General features: G+C 40.9%; 1 protein-coding gene across 9 annotated transcripts in view; it reads right to left on the reverse strand.

Moving 5' to 3' along the window:
- MYO5A (myosin VA) overlaps positions 1-20,899 on the reverse strand; it is a 200,662-nt gene that overhangs the window by 118,921 nt on the left and 60,842 nt on the right. For 7 of the 9 annotated variants that reach the window (XM_036301823.1, XM_036301814.1, XM_036301793.1 and 4 more), the window contains exons 2-4: positions 12,963-13,073; positions 8,335-8,506; positions 5,455-5,599 (exon numbers count right to left, since the gene is read on the reverse strand). In XM_036301823.1, the coding sequence (XP_036157716.1) occupies positions 5,455-5,599; positions 8,335-8,506; positions 12,963-13,073 (428 nt within the window). Of the gene's footprint in view, positions 1-5,454; positions 5,600-8,334; positions 8,507-12,962; positions 13,074-20,899 lie in introns of those variants that run through there. The other 2 variants (XM_036301844.1, XM_036301852.1) reach the window with 2 other exon arrangements.

The following is a 20,899-nucleotide window of genomic DNA, read 5'->3' on the forward strand; positions in this document are numbered from 1 at the left end:
TGACTTAAAAGATGTGGCTTCACTTGATACTCTAGTCCAGGGGTGGGCAAACTTCTTGACTCGAGGACCACAATGGGTTCTCAAACTGGACCGGAGGGCCGGAACAAAAGCATGGATGGAGTTTTTGTGTGAACTAATATAAATTCAAAGTAAACATCATTACATAAAAGGGTACGGTCGTTTTTTTCAATAGTTTTATTCATTTCAAACGGGCCGGATTCGGCCTGTGGGCCGTAGTTTGCCCACGGCTGCTCTAGTCCCTATCTCCTTAATAAGAAAAATACTATGTTTTCCTACATTATTATCACTTGTCAAAATCAAGAAACTCTGCTGTCTCTCTCTGATTTCTGCTTTTGAAATCAATCCCAAGAAGAAAAGATTTATACTAGACAATGAGTTCACAATGACAATATTAAGTATTACTTTTGAAGTGTAAATCTACACTAATAAAAGAGAAACATGGTAATTGGCGTACGACCGCTACCCTTTTCACTGGCTAATCAGCGAGATATGCAAATTAACTGTCAGCCAAGATGGCGGCCGGCAGCCAGGCAGCTTGAAACTAACATGAGGCTTGCTTGCCTCAGTGACGGAGGAAACCAACGTTCCCGCCTGCGGCTGCAGGCCTCTGAGCAGGCAGTTTAAGAAACATTGTAACAAATACCACGCGGTACGCAGGACTTCAGCCAGCAGATTCGCAACATTGTAAGCAAAGGCCAGAAACCTAGGGAGGCCTAAGAGCTGGAGCCAAGCCTCAAGGTAAAGCTGGCCCAGAATAAAAAAAAGAAAAAGAAAAAAGGAGCGGTTGGGAACTTCAGTCACTCCCAGCCTGAAAACAGCCCTCAGCCCCTCACCCAGACTGGCCAGGCACCCCAGTGGGGACCCCCACCCTGATCCAGGACACCCTTCAGGGCAAACCAGCCGGCCCCACCCATGCACCAGGCCTCTACCCTATATAGTAAAAGGGTAATATGCCTCCCGGCACCGGGATCAGCGTGACAGGGGGCAGCGCCCAAACCCCCTGATCGCCCTGCGGCTCCGTGTGTGACAGGGGGCGGGGCCCCAACCCCCTGAGCAGCCCTGCTCTGTGCCTGATAGGGGGGAGCTCCCCAACCCTCCCCCCCCATGGGCCCTGCTCTGTGTGTGATGGGGTAGAGCCAGAGCCATAACCTCCCCATCGGCCCTGCCCTGAGTGTGAGCGTGGCGGCACCCCAACCCCCTGATCCGCCCTGCTCTGTGTGTGATGGGGGCAGCGCCCCAACTCCCTGATTGGCCCTGCTCTGTGCGTGACAGGGGGTGGCGCAGCAACCTCCCCATCGACCCTGCCTTGAGTGTGACAGGGGACGGTGCCCCAACCCCCCAATCGGCCCTACCCTGAGCATGACTGAGGGTGGCATCACAACCTCCCAATCTGCCCTGCTCTGTGCATGACGGGGCAGCGCCCCAACTCCCTAATCGGCCCTGCTCTGAGCCCGACCAGGGGCTGCACCTAGGGATTGGGCCTGCCCTCTGCCACCCGAGAGCTGGCCTAAGCCAGCAGGGCGTTATCTCCCGAGGGGTCCCAGACTGCGAGAGGGCACAGGCCGGGCTGAGGGACACCCCCTCCCCCCCGAGTGCACAAATTTTTGTGACCGGGCCTCTAGTATTTACTATAAAAGAGTGTGCAGGCACTGGTGAAAGCTGTGCTTTAGAGAGGCAAGGAGACTATTCAGAAAGTGAAAATAAGCGTTTCCTAGAGATACATGCTGAGGTCATGTAATTTCTGGTCAGAGGCCTGTCATATGGCTGTCAGGTCCTTTCACATAATCTGACTTTTTGTTCCATCAGTACAGAGCCTCTGAGATTAATATAAAGATGCCATAAAAGAAATAGCTAATTATATTTGTTTATAACTTTTACAACTCTTACACTTACTGTATTTCATTCCTACTGAATCCTATGGGGTAGAGAGTACTCAGCAAGTTCCAAGTTCATATAATAAAGAATTCTGAAGAGGAATCACTTACTGGGAACTGGGGTAGTCTAAAAGTAAAATATGAGTGGAATTGTGAAGAATGAACAGAAATCAGGCAGATAAAGGAGCATGAAAAAGGCTATTCTAAGCTGAATAAAAGGTGCAGAAATAGAATTATGCAATGTTAACTTGAGGGAATGTGTTAGAGCAGAACCACTTAGCTGATAATAAGAAAATTAAATGCCAAGGCTTCAGAGTCATGAAGCTGGATACAAATCTCAATCCCCAGAAACTATTAGTATAACCCGAACAAGTTACTTTCCTCATCTGTCCGCTCCCAAGCTGTCATGAAGATTAGAGGTAATATGTTGACACCATGCTTGGCACCTAGTAGGCATCTAAACAGGGCAGCTATTAATGCAAGTTAATCCACCTTTACATACCATACAAAAAACTCTCCTTATCAGGTAGCATGCATTCCTTCAAGTCTATTTGCATAAGTAAGGTACTTGGTACCACATGGCAACTGATCATAGGTGTCAGAAGTATACAATTTTTCAACCTTTTTGTAAGTATAAACTTTTTTTTTAAGTTTAGAAAACAGAAAAGGCAGATAAAAGAGCATGAAAATGAGGCTTTCCCTACACCTCTGGCCCACTCAGCATTCCCTACCTCCTTTTCTGACTTTATTTTTCACAATACCACTTATTAACATGTGACAACATGTGCATATTATTTATTTTTTCAATTATATTATTTTTTATTATTAATTTTAGAGAGAGAAGGGAAAAGGAGAGAAACATCTATGTGAAAAACATTTATGTGAAATCGATGGGCTGCCTCTTGCACACACCCTGACCAGGGATCGAACCTGCAACCTGGGTATGTGCCCTGACCAGGAACCGAGCCCTATGACCCTTTGGTGCATAGGATGATGCTCCAACAAACTGAGCCACACAGGCCAGGGCAGCCTCTTTTTTGTTGTTGTTAATCCTCACCTGAGAATATTTTTCCATTGATTTTTAGAGAGAATGGAAGGGGGAGAGAGAGAAACATTGATGTGAGAGAGACACATAGATTGGTTGCCTTCGCACACGCTCAACCAGGGCTGGGGATTGAGCCTGAACCTGAAGTACATGCCCTTGACTGGAATCAAACCTGGGACCCTTCAGTCCCCAGACCGACGCTCTTTCCACTGGACCAAACCAGCTAGAGCTGCATCTTATTTATTTATTTTTATTGTTTATCATACCTCACTTCATGAGGGTAGACATTTTTGTCTATTTTGTCTAATGTGTTCACTGCTGTGTCCTCCATACCCCCAGAGAGTGCCTGGATGGTGCTCAGTAAGGGTCTATTGAACAAGCAATGAACTGTGCCTCCCTGAAGACGCCAGGGGCCTCAGGAGCACCAGTAATGCAAAACACCAGAATTCACATCTAGTAAAGATGGCACATCTTCATTTGGTAAGGGAAAAAAAATGATCCTGCAACATCAATTCCCGACTCTAATCTAAGCAGACACGGTCTATTTAGCTCTTATGGCACAATTTATGGGTGTAGATTTATTCATATAAAAAGTAAACTTAAGCCCTAACTAACCGGTTTGGCTCAGTGGATAGAGCATCGGCCTGCGGACTCAAGGGTCCCAGGTTCGATTCCAGTCAAGGGCATATACCTTGGTTGTGGGCACATCCCCAGTGGGGGGTGTGCAGGAGGCAGCTGGTCGATGTTTCTCTCTCATCGATGTTTCTAACTCTCTATCCCTCTCCCTTCCTCTCTGTAAAAAAATCAATAAAATATGTTTTTTTAAAAAAAGTAAACTTAATATCATAATTGAAGCTTATTGTAAAATTGTGTAAAAAACAAAACTAAGAGAAAACCAACCAACAAACCTGCAGTTAATAAATTACATTGAGTGGCTGAGCCACAGGGAATAATGAGGGGGTGAATGTTAATAAATCTAAGGGTAAAAAGAAAAAAATATTCCTATAAATCTAATACTATTTGTGAATTACCAGTAGCAAAGATGGTAAGAGCCAAGCCTTCATAGTTAAGGAAGAGCATGTTCAAAGAAGTAATATAGTTCTCTATGAGCAGCAAAAAAATTCTGAGATTACTTTTAGGCTCTAGCGCTCCATGCAATTACCTCTTTGCCTAGATCTCAGGTTGCACTTGTATAGTGCTAACTCTACTGCAATGATCCAATACTGTACAAATCAAATACTGGTGGGCTTTTCTAACTTTATGGAAAAAATTATACTAATAGATGGAATTGTCTCAATTTTAAGCTTAAAAAAGTTTCTTAAACTTTTATTTATTTTTTATATATATATTTTTATTTATTTCAGAGTGGAAGGGAGAGGGAGAGAGAGAGATAGAAACATCAATGATGAGAGAAAATCACTGATCAGCTGCCTCCTGCACGCCCCCCACTGGGGATGGAGCCCGCAATCTGGACATATGCCCTGATGGGGAACTGAACTCTGACCTCCGGGTTCATAAATCAATGCTCAACTACTAAGTCACGCCGGCCGGGCTTTCTTAAACTTTTGACATTCATTACTGTTTAATAATGCAGAAGGTTCTGTGAGGATAAAATTAGTTCATAAACAGAAAACAAATAAACAGTGCACTGCACAAAGAGAGTACTTAATAACTGCTTGCTGCTATAAAAAGTACTAAATACTTTACTAATAAAAGGGTATAATGACTTCTATGGACTGTCATTGAACAATTCTAAAAATCTGTCACACGCGGGTCCAATTATGTATAAATAACTCTCTGGATGGAAAGGAAAAAACAAAAACCTCTGCAGTATTAGTTTTCTCTCCACTTCACAAAACGTTTGAGGGTTTCCCGTATCATATTTATGACATGCCAAGTTTTTACCTGTGGGCTGGAAAAATGAGATAAATATAAACTATTCTTCTATGCATCCATAGTTTTGCATTACATAACATTATATTATTAAGAGTATAATCTAGTCTTAAAAGTAGCTTTTTTTCCTCCGATTTTCCATTCTTAAAATGTTAGGGTTCCATGGTTAATACCAAAGACATTTTTCAGATGCTATTCAGGATCACTGATGTCGGAGTACATAATGCTAGCACTGAAATTCACAATTTCCTTGATAGTTAATTCTCTAAGATATAAGCAGATTTATTCCAGTTTTTAGTTCTTGCCTGAATGACACTGGGCAAGCGATTTAGTACTACCAGTCCTTGATCCACTCATCTGTAAAATGTAACATCTATCCTTGCATAGTCACAGGATCACAATGAGATTCCAAAGGTGGTTTTTAAAAATCATATGCCTTTTACAAATGTAGGTTATTTTAAAAATAATGCAGGCCATCTAAGATAAGCTAGTCAAGGCTGTTTATTTAATAATAATTTATAAGCTGCCATTCACTGTATTTTAAAATATCTGTGACTCAGCAATAAAGAAGTTATCACATCTAATAAGAGTCATGAAATAATAAATAGAGCTTCCACCAACCTGGCCATTTGCTTGTAAGCTTCTTCAGCTACTGCAAAGATATGTGGATCCATATCACCCATGTTCTGACCACTGTATGCATTAATAATATCTTCTCCATAAATAGGCAGCTGTTCATAAGGATTTATAGCTACTAGGACTATACCTGGGAAAGGGGTGAAAAAGCAAAAGAAGAAATCAATGATATCCTAATGGGCATACTAAACTTGGTTACCTGAGAATCACAGCTAACACAAATTTCCATTTCAGTCAATATTGAACAAACAAATTGGTAAGGATCAAAAAATGCCATAGCCTTTGTCTCCAAACCCATTATACCTAGTCTTAAATACAATACCAATTAAACACTGAACTAAGTTATTTAAAATAATGACAATTGGGACAATGTTAAAATAACTTTAAAGATTTTTATAATATTTAAACCAAAAATTCCACTTCAAATGAAATACTCAGAGATTCATGCAAGGGTGTTTTTCTTTAAATAAAGATGTTTATCAAAATGTTATTCATAACAGTGAAAAGGGAAAACAAACAAAATATATAATAGAGTGATTAAATAATTTTGTTACAGCCATATGACACACTTTTGTGCTACAAACATAATCATATTTTTAAAGAATATTAAGTCATAGGAAAATATGACACACCACTAGAGACTAACTCCAATTTCATAACTATTTATACTCTCACATATACACACATAAATCAAAAGATAGTTATTTTTCAGTGATAAGTTACATGTAATGTTTTTCTTTTTGTGTATTTCCTTAACTTTTGCAGTAGGTGTATATTAACTTAAGTCATTCAATTCAACAAATATTTTTTCTGCTCCAACTATGTTTCAAGTCTAAGTTCTAGACTTACAACAGTAAACAAAAAAAGAAAGAAATCTTTACCCTCATGGACCTTATATTCTGGAGGGTAATTCAAACAATTCACAAGATAAATAAGAAAAAAATATATATCGTAGATTAGATAGTAGTAAGGAAAAAGAGAAAATTTAAACAGAAAAGGAAGATAGATACTAAACAGGGGACAAGGAGTTTATGACTTAGTTGGGAGGGTAGGGCAGGGAAGTCTTCCAAGAAGGTAACATATGTGCAAAAAAAAAAATTAAAGTAAAAGAAAAATTTTAAAAAAGAAATATTCAGTTAATACACAAGGAAGAAAGGGAGTTAATATCAAGGATATAAAAAGTCAGTTACCTACAAGGGAGTACCCATACAACTGTCAGCTGATTTCTCAACAGAAACTTTGCAGGCCAGAAGGGAGTGGCAAGAAATATTCAAAGTGATGAATGCTAAGAACCTACAACCAAGATTACTTTATCCAGCAAAGCTATCATTCAGAATTGAAGGTCAGATAAAGAGCTTCACAGATAAGAAAAAGCTAAAGGAGTTCATCACCACCAAACCAGGATTATATGAAATGCTGAAAGGTATCCTTTAAGAAGAGGAAGAAGAAGAAAAAGGTAAAGATACAAATTACGAACAACAAATACACATCTATCAACAAGTGAATCTGAAAATCAAGTGAATAATCTGATGAACAGAATGAACTGGTGATTATAATAGAATCAGGGGCATAGAAAGGGAGTGGACTGGCTGTTCTTGGGGGAGAAAGGGGTGAGGGGGATGCGGGAAGAGACTGGACAAAAATCATGCACCTATGGATGAGGACAGTGGGTGAGGAGTGAGGGCGGAGGGTGGGACGGGAACTGGGAGGAGGGGAGTTATGGGGTGGGGGGGGGGGGAAGAGGAACAAATGTAATAATCTGAACAATAAAGATTTAATTAATTTTAAAAAAAGATATAAATTATTTTAAAAAGAAAAGGTATCTGTTCCTGTCCCAAACAGAACAGTAATGAAGAAATGGTCATCACTGAGTTGGGCATCCCAAGCAAACAGAAGGAAACTAATGGAAATCTTGGATCTGAGTCTCAGAGGAGAATGATTAGTGAAAGAAAGATAAGAAGTCAAGAAAAAAGAGGCAAGGATGAGAGAGAAAACAAAGGCTAGGAAGAAAATAGAGCCCCAGCTGGTTTGACTTAGTGGATAGAGCATTGGCACATGGACTGAAGGGTCCCAGGTTCAATTACAATCAAGGACATATACCTTGGTTGCAGGCCCCAACCCTGGCCGGGGTCAGGGCATGTGTAGGAGACAGCCAATTGATGTGTCTCTCTCACATCAATGTTTCTCTCTCACATCGATGTTTCTCTCTCTGTCTCTCTCCCCCTCCCTTCCACTTTCTCTAAATAAATCAATGGAAAAATATTCTTGGGTGAGGATTAACAAAACAAAACAAAAAGAAAATAGAGAAAAAAGAGGGAAAGAAACCAAAATGTACATACATGAACATGCTTAATTTCTAAGAGACATAAAAAGAACTCTGAGCTAGGTCCCTGGCAGCTAATACTATAAGGAGCAGGGGCCTAGGCAAGCAGATCAAACATGAATAGGAATTACAAATCAAGTCAGTCCTGCATTTCTAAGTAATTGAGAAAGACACTAAACTTCTTGAACCAGCCCCAAAGATAAGTCTTTGGACATTTATTCTTCATGTTGTTAAAAGAGATGAAAATAACTGGCAAATTGGCATTAAAGTTGGCATCTAAATTCTGTGGGGGTGGGAGGATCTAAAAGAGGGACCCAGTTCTTTGTATTTTGACAAAAATTATGTAAGTTTACAAAATAGCTTATTCTGCATAAAGTACACCTAGCTAAGAAGCATTGGTAAATCTTTTTGATAATTCTGAAGTGAAATTGTCTCTAAGAGAAAAGCCAATCACAGTCTTCCTTCCCCATCGCCATATTTCCATGGCCAAGGCCATCAGAGGAAAGAGTTTACAGTCCAGTCGGACAGCAAGGTACACTTACCACAATATGTATAAATAAGTTTGGAATCAATAAAGCGGACTCTGAGATTGTGGAGCACAGCAGGCTCATGAAGATAGCTGAGGGCTGTGAGGTCATTTTCACCCACAAGAATGTCAGGGTTTCTTAAGTGAGGCAGTTCCTTGGTCTTTGGATCCAGACGATATTCCAAATCCTGAAAATGCACAAGATATAACATCTGGATAAACCACGGCAGTAAACGTGAAACAGGCCGGTTACATTTTGCTTATTTCCTATTCCCATTTGCTTCTCAGCTATTAAATTCATTGTTTTCCTAGCACCTTCCAAAATAAGAAACTATTGCAAATGGCAAATAAATAAATAAGGAGAGTCTTCTTTTTTCACTAGATGTATATATGTATTAACAATTTTTGCTTATATAGTTTGAACCTAGACATGTTTACCCAGTTACTGGAGCATAAGTTTTTAATCTTTATTTAAGATGTTTTTGTGTGTTTTTTTTCCTATCTTCATCTATGATGTAAAAGGCAGTATAACACAGTGGTTAAGAGTTTGGCAGTAGAGTGAGATTGACCTCGGTTCAAATTCTAAAACTGGTACTTAATTCTTTTGTGGTCTTGGGTGTATTATTTAACCGAATCCTTCATTTGTAAATAGGGCATAATAGAAACTGCTTACAGGGGTGTGGTAAAAATTAAATGAGGCAATGCCTGGTGTGTAGTAAATACTTCGGAATACTGAACCCCAAGGGGTCAAAGAATCCCCTGAAATCAGCTATATCATATACTAGAGGCCCAGTGCACAAAAATTTGTGCACTCGGGGGGGTGGGAGGGGTCCCTCAGCCCGGCCTGTGCCCTCTCACAGTCTGGGACCCCTCGGGGGATGACCACCTGCTGGCTTAGGCCTGCTCCTCAGGGGATTGGGCCTAAGCTGGCAGTCAGACATCCCTCTGGCAGCCCGGCAGCCCTTGGGGGATGTCTACTTGCCAGCGGGGAGCAGACCTAAGCTGCAGTCAGACATCCTTAATGCTGCTGAGGAGGCAGGAGAGGCTCCCACCACCACCGCTGTACTGGCAGCCGTCAGCCTGGCTTCTGGCTGAGCAGAGCTCCCCCTGTGGGAGCTCACTGACTACCAGAGGGCAGCTCCTGCATTGAGCATCTGCCCCCTGGTGGTCAGTGTGTGTCATAGTGACCAGTCATTCCCAGTTGTTCTGCTGTTAGGGTCAGTTTGCATATTACCCTTTTACTATATAGGATAGAGGCCTGGTGCACAGGTGGGGGCCAGCTTGTTTGCCCTGAAGGGTGTCCCAGATCAGGGTGGGGGTCCCGCTTGGGTGCCTGGCGAGCCTGGGTGAGGGGCTGATGGCTATTTTCAGGCTGCCTGCACCCCCTTTAGGGTGGGGGTCCCCACTGGGGTGCTTGGCCAGTCTGGATGAGGGGCTGATGGGTGTTTTCAGGCTGGTCAAGCCGGTGACTGAAGCTCCCAGCCTCTCCTTTTTTTCTTTTTTCTTTTATTCTGGGATTTATTTACCTTCTATAATTGAAACTTTGTTGCTGCTCCAGTTCCGAGGCCACGGCCTGCTGAAAGCAGGTATCTGGGGTTTGTTTAGCTTCTATAATTGCAACTTTGTTGCTTAGAGTGGAACTCAGAGCCTGGCCGCAGCAGGGAAGAAGCTTGGCTTCCTCCATCACTGGAGCAACCAAGCCTCCTGCTCGCGTCAGCTGTGTGGCTGCCGGCCACCATCTTGGTTGGGTTAATTTGCATATCCTGCTGATTAGCCAATGGTAAGCATAGCAGAGGTATGGTCAATTATCATGTTTGTCTATTATTAGATTAGATGTACTTATTTGAAAGACAGTCCATAGCTTTCATTTGATTTTTAATGAGGTACTTGGCCTCAAAGTTAAGAAGTATTTACTCACTTTAAGTCAACAGAATATGACTTTATGGCAAAGCCAAGTATGGAAACTGTAACTCAACTATGTATTAAAGACAAATAACATGACAAGTGAATAGGGGGAAAAATGCAATTTAATTGTAGGGAAGGACAAGCTGGTTTTGTAAAAAGTCACTTAATACTGATGAGGTATACAGAGGTCATATATTCAAATCTGTTTGAAATTATGCTAAATGGGGAGGAAATTTTACAACCTGCCACTCTACCTCTCTCTGCCTGTTATTAGGGTACTAGAGGCCCGATGCACGAAATTTGTGCAAGAGTAGGCCTTCCTTCCCCCGGCTGCCGGCACCGGCTTCCCTCTGGCACCTGGGACCCGGGCTTCCCTCCAGCCACCAGCAGGTACCTGGGAGCTGGGCTTCCCTCGCAGCCCCGGCTTTGTCCGGAAGGTCATCCAGTCTAATTAGCATATTACGCTTTTATTATTATAGAAAATGTCCTTCCCCAAAGCTGACTGGCCCTTGCATTGGCCCCTGCAATACACAAAAGCCACTTCCAGCGGTGTAATCTCAGGCAGAACTACTTAATGTCTCTGATCCCTGGCTTCCTTATCTGGAAAATAGTCATAATACCACCTACTGACCCACAGGATTGCTATAAGAATTAACATAAGAAAATATAGCCCAAAGTGCCTAATGTGTACCTAGCACATAATAGATGATCAATAAATGCTGAATAAATTAATTCCTTAGTTTGGCATTAAAGGTTCTCCTAATCTCACCTAATTCTTCCCTACCATCTTCCCAACTAATCTCCTTACCTATGTGTTGCTCTCCAGAAATTTATCCTGCATGCTGCCACCAATGAGTCCTTTCTAAAACACAACCTGGCACCCCTTCCTCTGTTTATAAATATTACAGTCACTCATCATAGCATACTAGTTGAAGCCCAAGATTTTTAGCATGAACCCCAGGCCTTCTGTGATCTTGCTGATCCTGTAATCTCACTTTACATCCCTATCCCCTTTCTGGTCCTGTACCCTCATTTACATCCCAACAACATGGAACTTGGGTAGCTCCCCAAACACTCATTACTATGCATGCCTCCCTGCCTTTGCCTGGCTTTTCTGGATCTCTGAAATGCACTGCCTTTGTCTACTGATTCTTCAGAGAATGCCTCCCTGACCCCTTACCTTCCCCAGCCCCCTGACCATCCTCGCTCTGTTCTAATTTTGTTTCTTGTTATACTTATTACATTATATGTCATACTATTCATAAGTATAGATATTTCTCTTACCTTCTGCCACCTCTTAACATGGAATATAGCCAGTACCTTAATATTCAAGCCTTGAGCTAGAAAACCAGCCTTTCTAAATCTATGCTCCACTCAAGTTATTATAATAACTATCTCCAAAATGCATTCCAATTCTCACAGGGTCTACCTCCTTTCTCTTTGTCAATCCAAATCTATCTACCCTTCTAAGACCCAGTCAAAATCCTTCCTTCCTTCTTAAAGCCTTCCCTGACAAAGCAATCCATAATGAAATGTCCCTCTACTGGGACCCTAAAGTACTCACTGTCTTTACAGTATAGCAGAGTGGTTATGAGCACAGACCATAAAGGCAAATTTCCTTGCTTTAAATCCCAGCTTCATACCTTAATACCTATATAACCATGAGCAAGTCTTAAACTATCTGAGCGTCAGTCTCTTCATCCATAAAGTGGTAATAATAATAATAATAATAGCCTCATCTCATAGGCTTACTGTGAGGATTGAATGAGTTACAGCAAACAAAGCACTTACTAAGTGCTCAATACATGTTAACTGTCAGGAGAGTATTATTCATTTGGTAGTTAATCATAAACTAACCTTTTCACATCTTAGTAGAGTTGAACTGTCCTATATAGCTTTACTTTACTTAACTTTCCATGTATTTATACATAGTTTCCTTGTTTAAAGGAAATTAATGTCACAAAGGTTTATAAGAAAAAAGTGTGACATGGCCTGTCAAATGCAGTGAAGAGATTAAAAGGAGTAACACTAAAACAAATCCACTTATCCTGCGAATGCAGACAGGGAAATATAGAAACACAATTGGTTTTAAATATTTCTGGTCATGAGCAAAGTGTTTATACACACTTGCTTATCAGTAAAATTCTTCAAATAATTAGTTCCAGCAAATACCAAATCTCAGACTGGCTCCTTAGATGATATGAAGTATGTTAACTAATATAAAAAAATATTTTTCTTTCTTTTTAATCCTCACTTGAGGACATGCTTAGAGAGAGGAAGGGGGGGTGGGGAGAGAACATTGTGAGAGAAGCATTGATCAGTAGCCTTCTGTATGCTCCCTGACTGGGGCTCAAACCAACAACCCAGGCATGTGTCCTGACTGGGAATTGAACCAGTGACCTTTAGGGGCATGGGACGATGCTCAACTAGCTGAGCCACTTCAGCTGGGCAATATGAAAGCATTTTAATGCTAGCCTAAACAAAATACAGATAAACACACACATGTTTTGGAGAATTATATGTGAATATAAATCTAATCATAATCAATTCATAGACAAAATTAATGGATTTTTAGAGTATCTACTATTTTCATTAACCCACTAGGATAGAAATTTGAGTTTGCCATTTTGCCATTTGTAATCAATTTAATAAGTAAAAATGTTAAATTGGTTCAAAATTTAACACTTTTGAATTCCCTTCACTTTGTGCCAATGACAACAAATAACACTAAATTCTTACCTTTCCTTCCTCAAGGTGAAGCAGGAGAACTTTGTCTCCTGGCTTGTAATCTTTGAGCAGCTCTGCTGACTTCCAAACTTCCTCAGGATCAGGTATCCACACTCTGGCAAACTAGAAAACAAAAAGAAAAAAAATTTAAACTAGCAAATCAATCCTACATAATAAAGAGCTAATATGCTAATTAGACCGGACTGCAGAACGACCATCCAGACGACCTTCCAGACGAAGTCGGGCTGCAAGGGCGGCCAAGGCTGTAAGGGCTGAGCCCTTTGCACAAATTTCATGCATTGGGCCTCTAGTTATGTTATAATAATATATAAAACATATCATGGATTTATTTATAATTAATTTATGAAAAAATAATTCTTGGTCAATATAAAATTTAATTTTTAAATTAGTAGATGAAAAGTATTTTAGACCCATAGTACTGTCATGCCCACATAACGTAAAAAGTATGCTCTGTATTACAGTAATAATTTCACAATATGTGTAAGTTAAATCACTATGCTATACACAAACTTATAGAGGGCTATATGTCAACTGTATCTCAATAAATTTTCAGCTACAATAAAAGAATGACTTTGCTTTATATAGTAAATGCTACCTGAAAATATATTTTTAGGTTAAAATGTATATACTGGTATAAACCTATTTGTTCACTAAATGTGGACTTTCAAAATATAACCTTGAATCACTAGTATGGTGGCTCTGCCAGTTTCAGCAACACAACTATCTTTTTACAGCAGGATTACAATTTGAATTTTTATTGCGGTTTCATCCTGTGCTCTGAAAAGCCTTAGTGACTTCCCAGGTGCTCCTCCAGGCCATTCGAGTGGAGAGGAGAGGAAGCCTGGGATTTGGAGCCATAGCTGTTTTACATCTGGGTATCAGGAATTTTCACTGAAGAAAAGTTCTATTGCTAATTTTAAAAAAAATTAGAAAGCAATATTTTACCTTCATTATTTTGTAAAGATGAATGAAAATGGTAAAAATGTATCTTTGGCCAGCAATAAGCATGGCTCTCGTAGCCTCAATGTCATGAAAGAAGTAGGGTCAGGGGTTCCTAAAGCAGCAGATCTTTAGCCTCATTAGACACTCTGGACTTAAGCCAATTTTGGACTTTAGGTTAATGTTGAAGAAAAAGAACAAAATATATTAATATGAAAGAATCCTCCAAATACCATATTGAAAAGATGTGTTATGATTTCTTGATTTCCTCAGGAAGGAGTCTTTCTTTAAAACATATGTACTCTAAACCCTGATGCCCATTTTTCAGGAATAAATGAAAATAACACCAGCAGCCTTTCTCTGTTTTCTTCAGAGCTCTTATTATTACCTGAACTTAATTATTGCTTATTTACTTATTTATTATTTCTCTTCATTCATCTCTCTCTCTCTCTCTCTCTCTCTCTCTCTCTCTCTCTATATATATATATATATATATATATATATATATATATAAATCCAGCGACCGTAACACCGTAATAACCGGAACGACCGGTTGCTATGATGCCATGCCCACTGTGGCCAGTGAACTGGCCTAATCAGGGGGTGGGGCCATCTGGCCAACCTCCCACGGACCCTCCCCATGGCCAACCCACCCCTGATCGGACTCTCCCATCCTGATCAAGCGCAGGGCCAACCAGCCAAATGCACCCCTGCTTCCCCTCAGCCAGCCCCACCCCTGATCAGCCTGCCCAACCATGATAGGACTGCAGCCCCTCCCCCCAGCCGGCCCCATCTCTAATTGCACCCCCCACCCCAATAGGGGGCGGAGCCAGCCAGCCAACCTCTTGCAGCCCCTCCCCGTGCCTGGCCCCATCCCCAGATCAGTCCCCCCAACCTGATCAGGGGCAGGGTAGGCCGACCAACCACCCATGGCCCCTCCCCCAGGCTGCTGGCCCCTGATCAGCACCCCCCTACCCCTTTCAGGGGTGGGGCCGGCTGACCCACCACCTACAGCCCCTTCCCATGGCTGGCCCCTCTCCCAATCAGGCTCACAACCCTAATCAGGGGCGTGGCCTGCCAGCCAATTGCCCACAGTCCCTCCTCCCAATCCTAATCATGGCTGGGCCAGCCAGACCCCACCCATGCACGAATTTGTGCACTGGGCCTCTAGTTAGAATATAAGCTCCATATCTGTATTATTCAACATAATATCGAGTACCTGTGAACCTGGTACAAGGCTGGGCACTTAGTATTTGTTGAAAGAATCTCAGAATAAAAGGTATTTCCTTAAATTAAGTAACACAGTATAGTAAAATAAATGCACCCATTACTTTATTGTTCTCTTATTATCACAAACTCATGCAAACTTTTTTACCTGAACAGTTTGGAGAGGAAAGAGTACTAAACTAGGTTATGGGTTCTAATCCCAAAACTACCTTTTTTAACCTTTATTTCAGGCACCTGTAAAATGGGGGTGATAGGAGTACTCATCTAGTTTATGTCAAGAGCTTACACATAGCCCTAGCCCGTTTGGCTCAGTGGATAGAGTGTCCACCTGTGGACTGAAAGGTCCTGGGTTTGATTTTGGTCAAGGGCACATGCCCAGGTTTCAAGCTTGATCCCCAATAGAAGGCAGCTGATCAATGATTCTCTCTCATCATTGATGTTCCTATCTCTTCTTCTCTCTCCCTTCCTCTCTGAAATCAATGAAAAAATATTTTTAAAAAAGAGCTTACACACATAGAAACTTTGTGAAAAACATAAACCAATATATAAGTACAATTATTAATGTTTTTTCCCATAAGAAGTGATTGCTAATGTTCTATGTCAAATGTTACTGAAATTAGTTTTATAACTTTTCCCCCAGCTACACAGCCCATAAACTATGCACATTACTAAAATCTTACTCATTCAATAAACATTTCTGTGTACCAACTGGTCCCACTCTGAAGCTCATTTTAGAAAGTCAGTATTTACATAAATTCCTCTGGAAGGATTTACTGGTTCTAGGAAAGGTATGTAATATATGAGATATAGAGTCATAAAATTACCTACTTCCCTGACTGATGAAAGCATAAAAAAGCAAAATGGGTCCAAGTGAGTTTGTAGAAGGCTGACTGACCAGCTCTAAATATGAGATTTTCAACTAAATCTAGAAAGAAGAGCCTTTGTGTTCTTTGTCAATAGCAAGCTGCAGCTTGGATTTTCACAAGTATTTTGGAAACAGTAATGGGTAAGTACTTTTCCAAAGGCTAGATTTCCAAAAGTTAGGTGTTAAGAGATAGGAGATGGAGGCTACGGCCCTTGCACACTCCAAAGGCAAGATATTTAAACACCAAGTATCACTCTGACAACAACTTACCCTTTACCTTAACTCTATTTCTTGGGAAAGTATTCAAGGAGAAATAGGTCAGAAATCAGTCTATTATTACCACTGTCTTTTTATGGTTCTTTTCCACCTTTAATGGTGACTACAGAAACAACTATACTAGAACTGGGTCAATTTGAGAGTTATAAATATGTAGTTGCTGAAACTCAGAGGAATGGCAACCTGACAATGCCCCTTCCTATTGCCTCTGTCACTAACAACCCTACTTTCCACTTTTCCCACAGACCCCTATGAAAACACACGTGGCAGCCCTGAGAATAAGACTACACTTGTCCAGCCACCTTCTCTCTCTAAAATCAATAAAAACATGTCCTTGGGTGAGGATTAAAAAATTTTAAAAAGCCCTAACCGGTTTGGCTCAGTGGATAGAGCGTCGGCCTGCAGACTTAGGGGTCCCAGGTTCAATTCGGGTCGGGGGGCATGTGCCTTGGTTGTGGGCACATCTCCGGTGGAGGGTGTGCAGGAGGCAGCTGGTCGGTCGATGTTTCTCTTTCATCGATGTTTCTAGCTCTCTTTCCCTCTCCCTTCCGCTCTGTAAAAAATCAATAAAATATATATTTTTAAAAATTTAAAAAAGATGGGAGAACTTGGATGAAACAAAGGCAAACTTCACAGACCTACCACATGATATTTTTATGAAGCCACAAAGATTGGGGAGGAGCCAGAGACTTAAGAGAGATTCCTGAAATAGTAGGCAAAGAAGCAGTAGGCAAAGAAAGAGTAAACATCTGATGTAGGAACTAGTAAGAGAAGGATTTGGGATCTGAGGTACTGTCACTAAAACAAAAACAAACAAACAAACAAACAAACAAAAAACCCACAAAAAACTGTAGATGAAAAGAGAAAAAAGATTTAAGCAGATAATGTGAAAATGTAAACACATACCAAAGAAGATTTAAATAATTCAAAGGAACACCTGATTAGAAAGACGGGACAAAATGGAGATGGGCTTAATTTTATAACATTCAAATCTGAGAAAACAATGCTACCACAGAGTTAAGTTGCCTAATAGCTTGCAAGGAAAATAAAAACCATGTATTGTTCACAATACAACTTAATGAGGCCTGGCTGGCATTGAGGAGGTAATTCTCAGAATCTAATGGCACAGCACTGGAAAGGCAGGTTTGGGGGTCATGCTTGCACTAGTACTTGGCAGAAAGGGGTAGTAAACAGTGTTGGCACAGCCTAGCTTAGCCCTCATACCTTCTCAGGGGTTACACCATCCCTGTACCCTTAAGGAAGCACCAGTCACCTTTCTTTTTTATTTCCTACCACATGACAACACTCAAGAGATCCTGATTAGTGCTGATGCTCACTGGAAATTTTGCTAATTTGCATTTTGTCAGTCAAGGAACTCTGAGATGTGGGCACTAAAAGCAGTTGTTTCCAATGCCTGAGACATTTTGAGAACAAGACAGCAGTGACAGAGTAAATGACCAGTCCTCGAAAATCTGACCCAACACACATGTACATCTTTCCTAGCTCCCCTATTACATCATAAGCAGCTTTGGCAACATGGGATCCGCCTTGATTTATTTTTGATATCCCATTGTGAATGCCTGCAAAAACTAAGTATCCTCGAGGCTAGGAACTGAAGCAGGAGAGAAATCCTGAATCATCAATACCGCAGCCTCTGAACCCGGACATTAACATTGATATTCCACATGGTTACTAAGTAATTCATATAATCCTTCTCGCATGTTTTGATGTAAAAAAATTCAGAAACTCCTACCCTAAAGCACATAATGGGCTTTCCAGAATTTTTATACACATACAGACATATATATTGATAATCCATACGGTTATAAGCAATTCATATAACCCTTAATGCATATTCGATAAAAAATTCAGAAACTACTACCCTAAAGCACACAATGGGCTTTCCAGAACTTTTATACATACACATGCACACACACAACAAATAATTGTTGAATGAAAGAATGATATAATAAACTCCCATATACCCACCACTTGGGTCAGAAATAGAACATTACTATTATTGACACTCCTCAATGGAATATCTTCTTTAACATGTCATTTCCCCTCACCACTGCTATTCTCCATGGCAAACTATGGGCTTGCTGTACCCAAAAAAGCCCTGCTGCCTCACACTGTGCCTTTGCTCTAGCTCTTTCCTCCATCTGGAACACAAGCCCTCCTCTTTGTCAGCCAGCAGACTCCTGCTTAGCCTTCATACCTGTGTTAAAGCAGCACCTCCCCTAAGAGGCCTTCCCTGACTTACCATTTGGCACTCCATTCTCATTGTCCCCACTACCTCATACAATCTTCCACTAGATCCTTATCCCACTAAATGATGAGTTTGCATGCCTATCTCCTTCTAGAGACTGTGAGCTGCTTAAGAGAAGGGGTACATCTTATTCATCTTGCCTTTTCAGCACTTAACACAGGGCCTGCCTATAATAATTTCTTAATAAACTTTTGTGATATGTATATTCTTGGCCTCAGACATTAACTGCACTCTAAGAGAGCAGACTAAATGAAGTATTGGCAAGAGGCTCTCAGAATCTTCTGAAAAGATCTACAATTTCCAGAAACAGAGAAAAATGTAAGCAATAATAGACAACTGAGTTATGTTGAAATCTTGGTGTGACAGAAGGAAAAAGAGACAGGCATTTAAATAATAGAGAAGTAATTAAACATCCTTCTCTCCCCCACCACAAACCCACACTTTAATCCCTTCATAATTCATGTGTTTAGAGTGAAAGCTACCCCTAACTTCTAGAACAGAGTGCCCCATCCCAATCCCCAAAACTCCTCACTCAGAAGGCAAAAGTGTTGTGACCACTTCCACAGCCACCTCCTGGAGCAGCAAAGGGGGAACAGATGGGAAGAAAGGTAAGCCAGAGGCGTAGGCAGGGTGAGGAGGTCACACTAAAATGGGGGGAAAGAGAAAAGAAGAGCTGGGGTGAACACATGGTGCCTCTGGGTGGGGTTGGAAGTGAAGAGCGAAGTGCCCTGTGGTCCTGCTGTAGCTTTGTAGCAATGCATGCTGCTGTTGAGCAAAGTGACAAACACCAACCTGCCTCAGGAACCTGACACCGTTGGTGAGGAATGAGAGCTAACAGCTATTAAGCACTCTCTCTGTGCTAATAGAGGCCTAGTCACTGTACATACATAATTCCATTCAATCGTCACCATAACCCTATTACTAACCCATTATAACAGACATGGACACTCAGGCCTTAGAAGTGGTAGATCTGTGGTTCAAATCTATATCTACTCTTTCCACTCCACCACACTTGCCCCTTATTAAAAAAGTAGATTTCATGAAGAAAAACTCTCCTCCTTCACTCAAAAAATGTTCCTCTTGGTATCATAATGGAAACAGCCATTAAACCAGTCCATGTCATCAGGTGAGATTTAAGAATATCTCATCTAGGACAATGTGTCAAAGCCACAGTAATCAGCCTGGCATCCATCCTTCAGTATCCCAATGGGCTCTGCCCATAGAATGAGGCTCTACCAAAAATGAGTTTAGGGAATAATAGCAAAAAAATAATCTGAGATGCCAAGGACTAAAATTTTAATAAATGAATGATTTCAGGATCATTTACTTCTATAAATAAACAAAATGGCCCAGCTGGCTTGGCTCAGTGGTTAAGCATGGACCTATGAACCAGGAAGTCACGGTTCGATTCCCGGTCAGGGCACTTGCCTGGGTTGTGGGCTTGATCCTCAGTGGGAGGTGTGCCAAAGGCAGCAGATCAATGATTCTCTCTCATCATTGATGTTTCTATCTCTGTCCCCCTCTCCCTCCCTGTCTGAAATCAATAAAATATATTTAAAATAAATAAAATGATTTAAGATAATTAATTTCTTTATAACTCTTGAAGTTACCCTGCATGTACAGTAAAATGTACATGGTTTAAAAGTAAATTAAGTTCAAGTCCGCTTCCAGCAAACATTGAAATTATTTTAAATTCATGAAGGAAACAAGAACTTCGCAAATTGTTCATATTTTGTCACCATCCAATAGCAAAAATTAAATAACTCTAGAATTGCATGTGAGATGGAATGACTATTTTCAGATACTGCAGTTCTGTAATATTCCTGTAGAGATTATTTTTAGAACTAGGTCTCACTTTATAAGCATAGTCTTAAAATGCACATCAAGAAAAATTATTATTATTTCCATCTACAATTAGCTAGTGGTATTTGAGGATAAATTACAAAATTCTAAACAAGTAAAATAATCAAAATTAAAATGAAATCTCCGACAAAGAAAGGAATCATGTTGATCATATTCATCCCAAGGCTGTTTGTTTGATTAGGATGAAGAGCACTCCTAACTTTCCTCTCCTTTACGTAATTCTTGCAATAGGCTTTACAGTTATTACTAAAGAAGTCCCTCATTCAACAGTCTGAGAGAGGTAAATAATGAGCCCCAAAGTCACCCAGCTAATAAATGACAGAGCCAGGATTCAAACCCAGGACAATCTCTGACTTCAAAATGCTTAGGCCCTGGCCACTCTTGCTCAGTGGATAGAGTGTCAGCCCTCAGACTGAAGGGTTGAGGGTTCAATTCTGGTCAAGGGCACATACCTCGGTTGCAGGCTCGATCCCCAGCCCCAGTGGGGCA

The sequence above is a fragment of the Myotis myotis genome, unplaced genomic scaffold, assembly GCF_014108235.1.
Source record: "Myotis myotis isolate mMyoMyo1 unplaced genomic scaffold, mMyoMyo1.p scaffold_m19_p_1, whole genome shotgun sequence".
NCBI classification, from domain to species: domain Eukaryota; kingdom Metazoa; phylum Chordata; class Mammalia; order Chiroptera; family Vespertilionidae; genus Myotis; species Myotis myotis.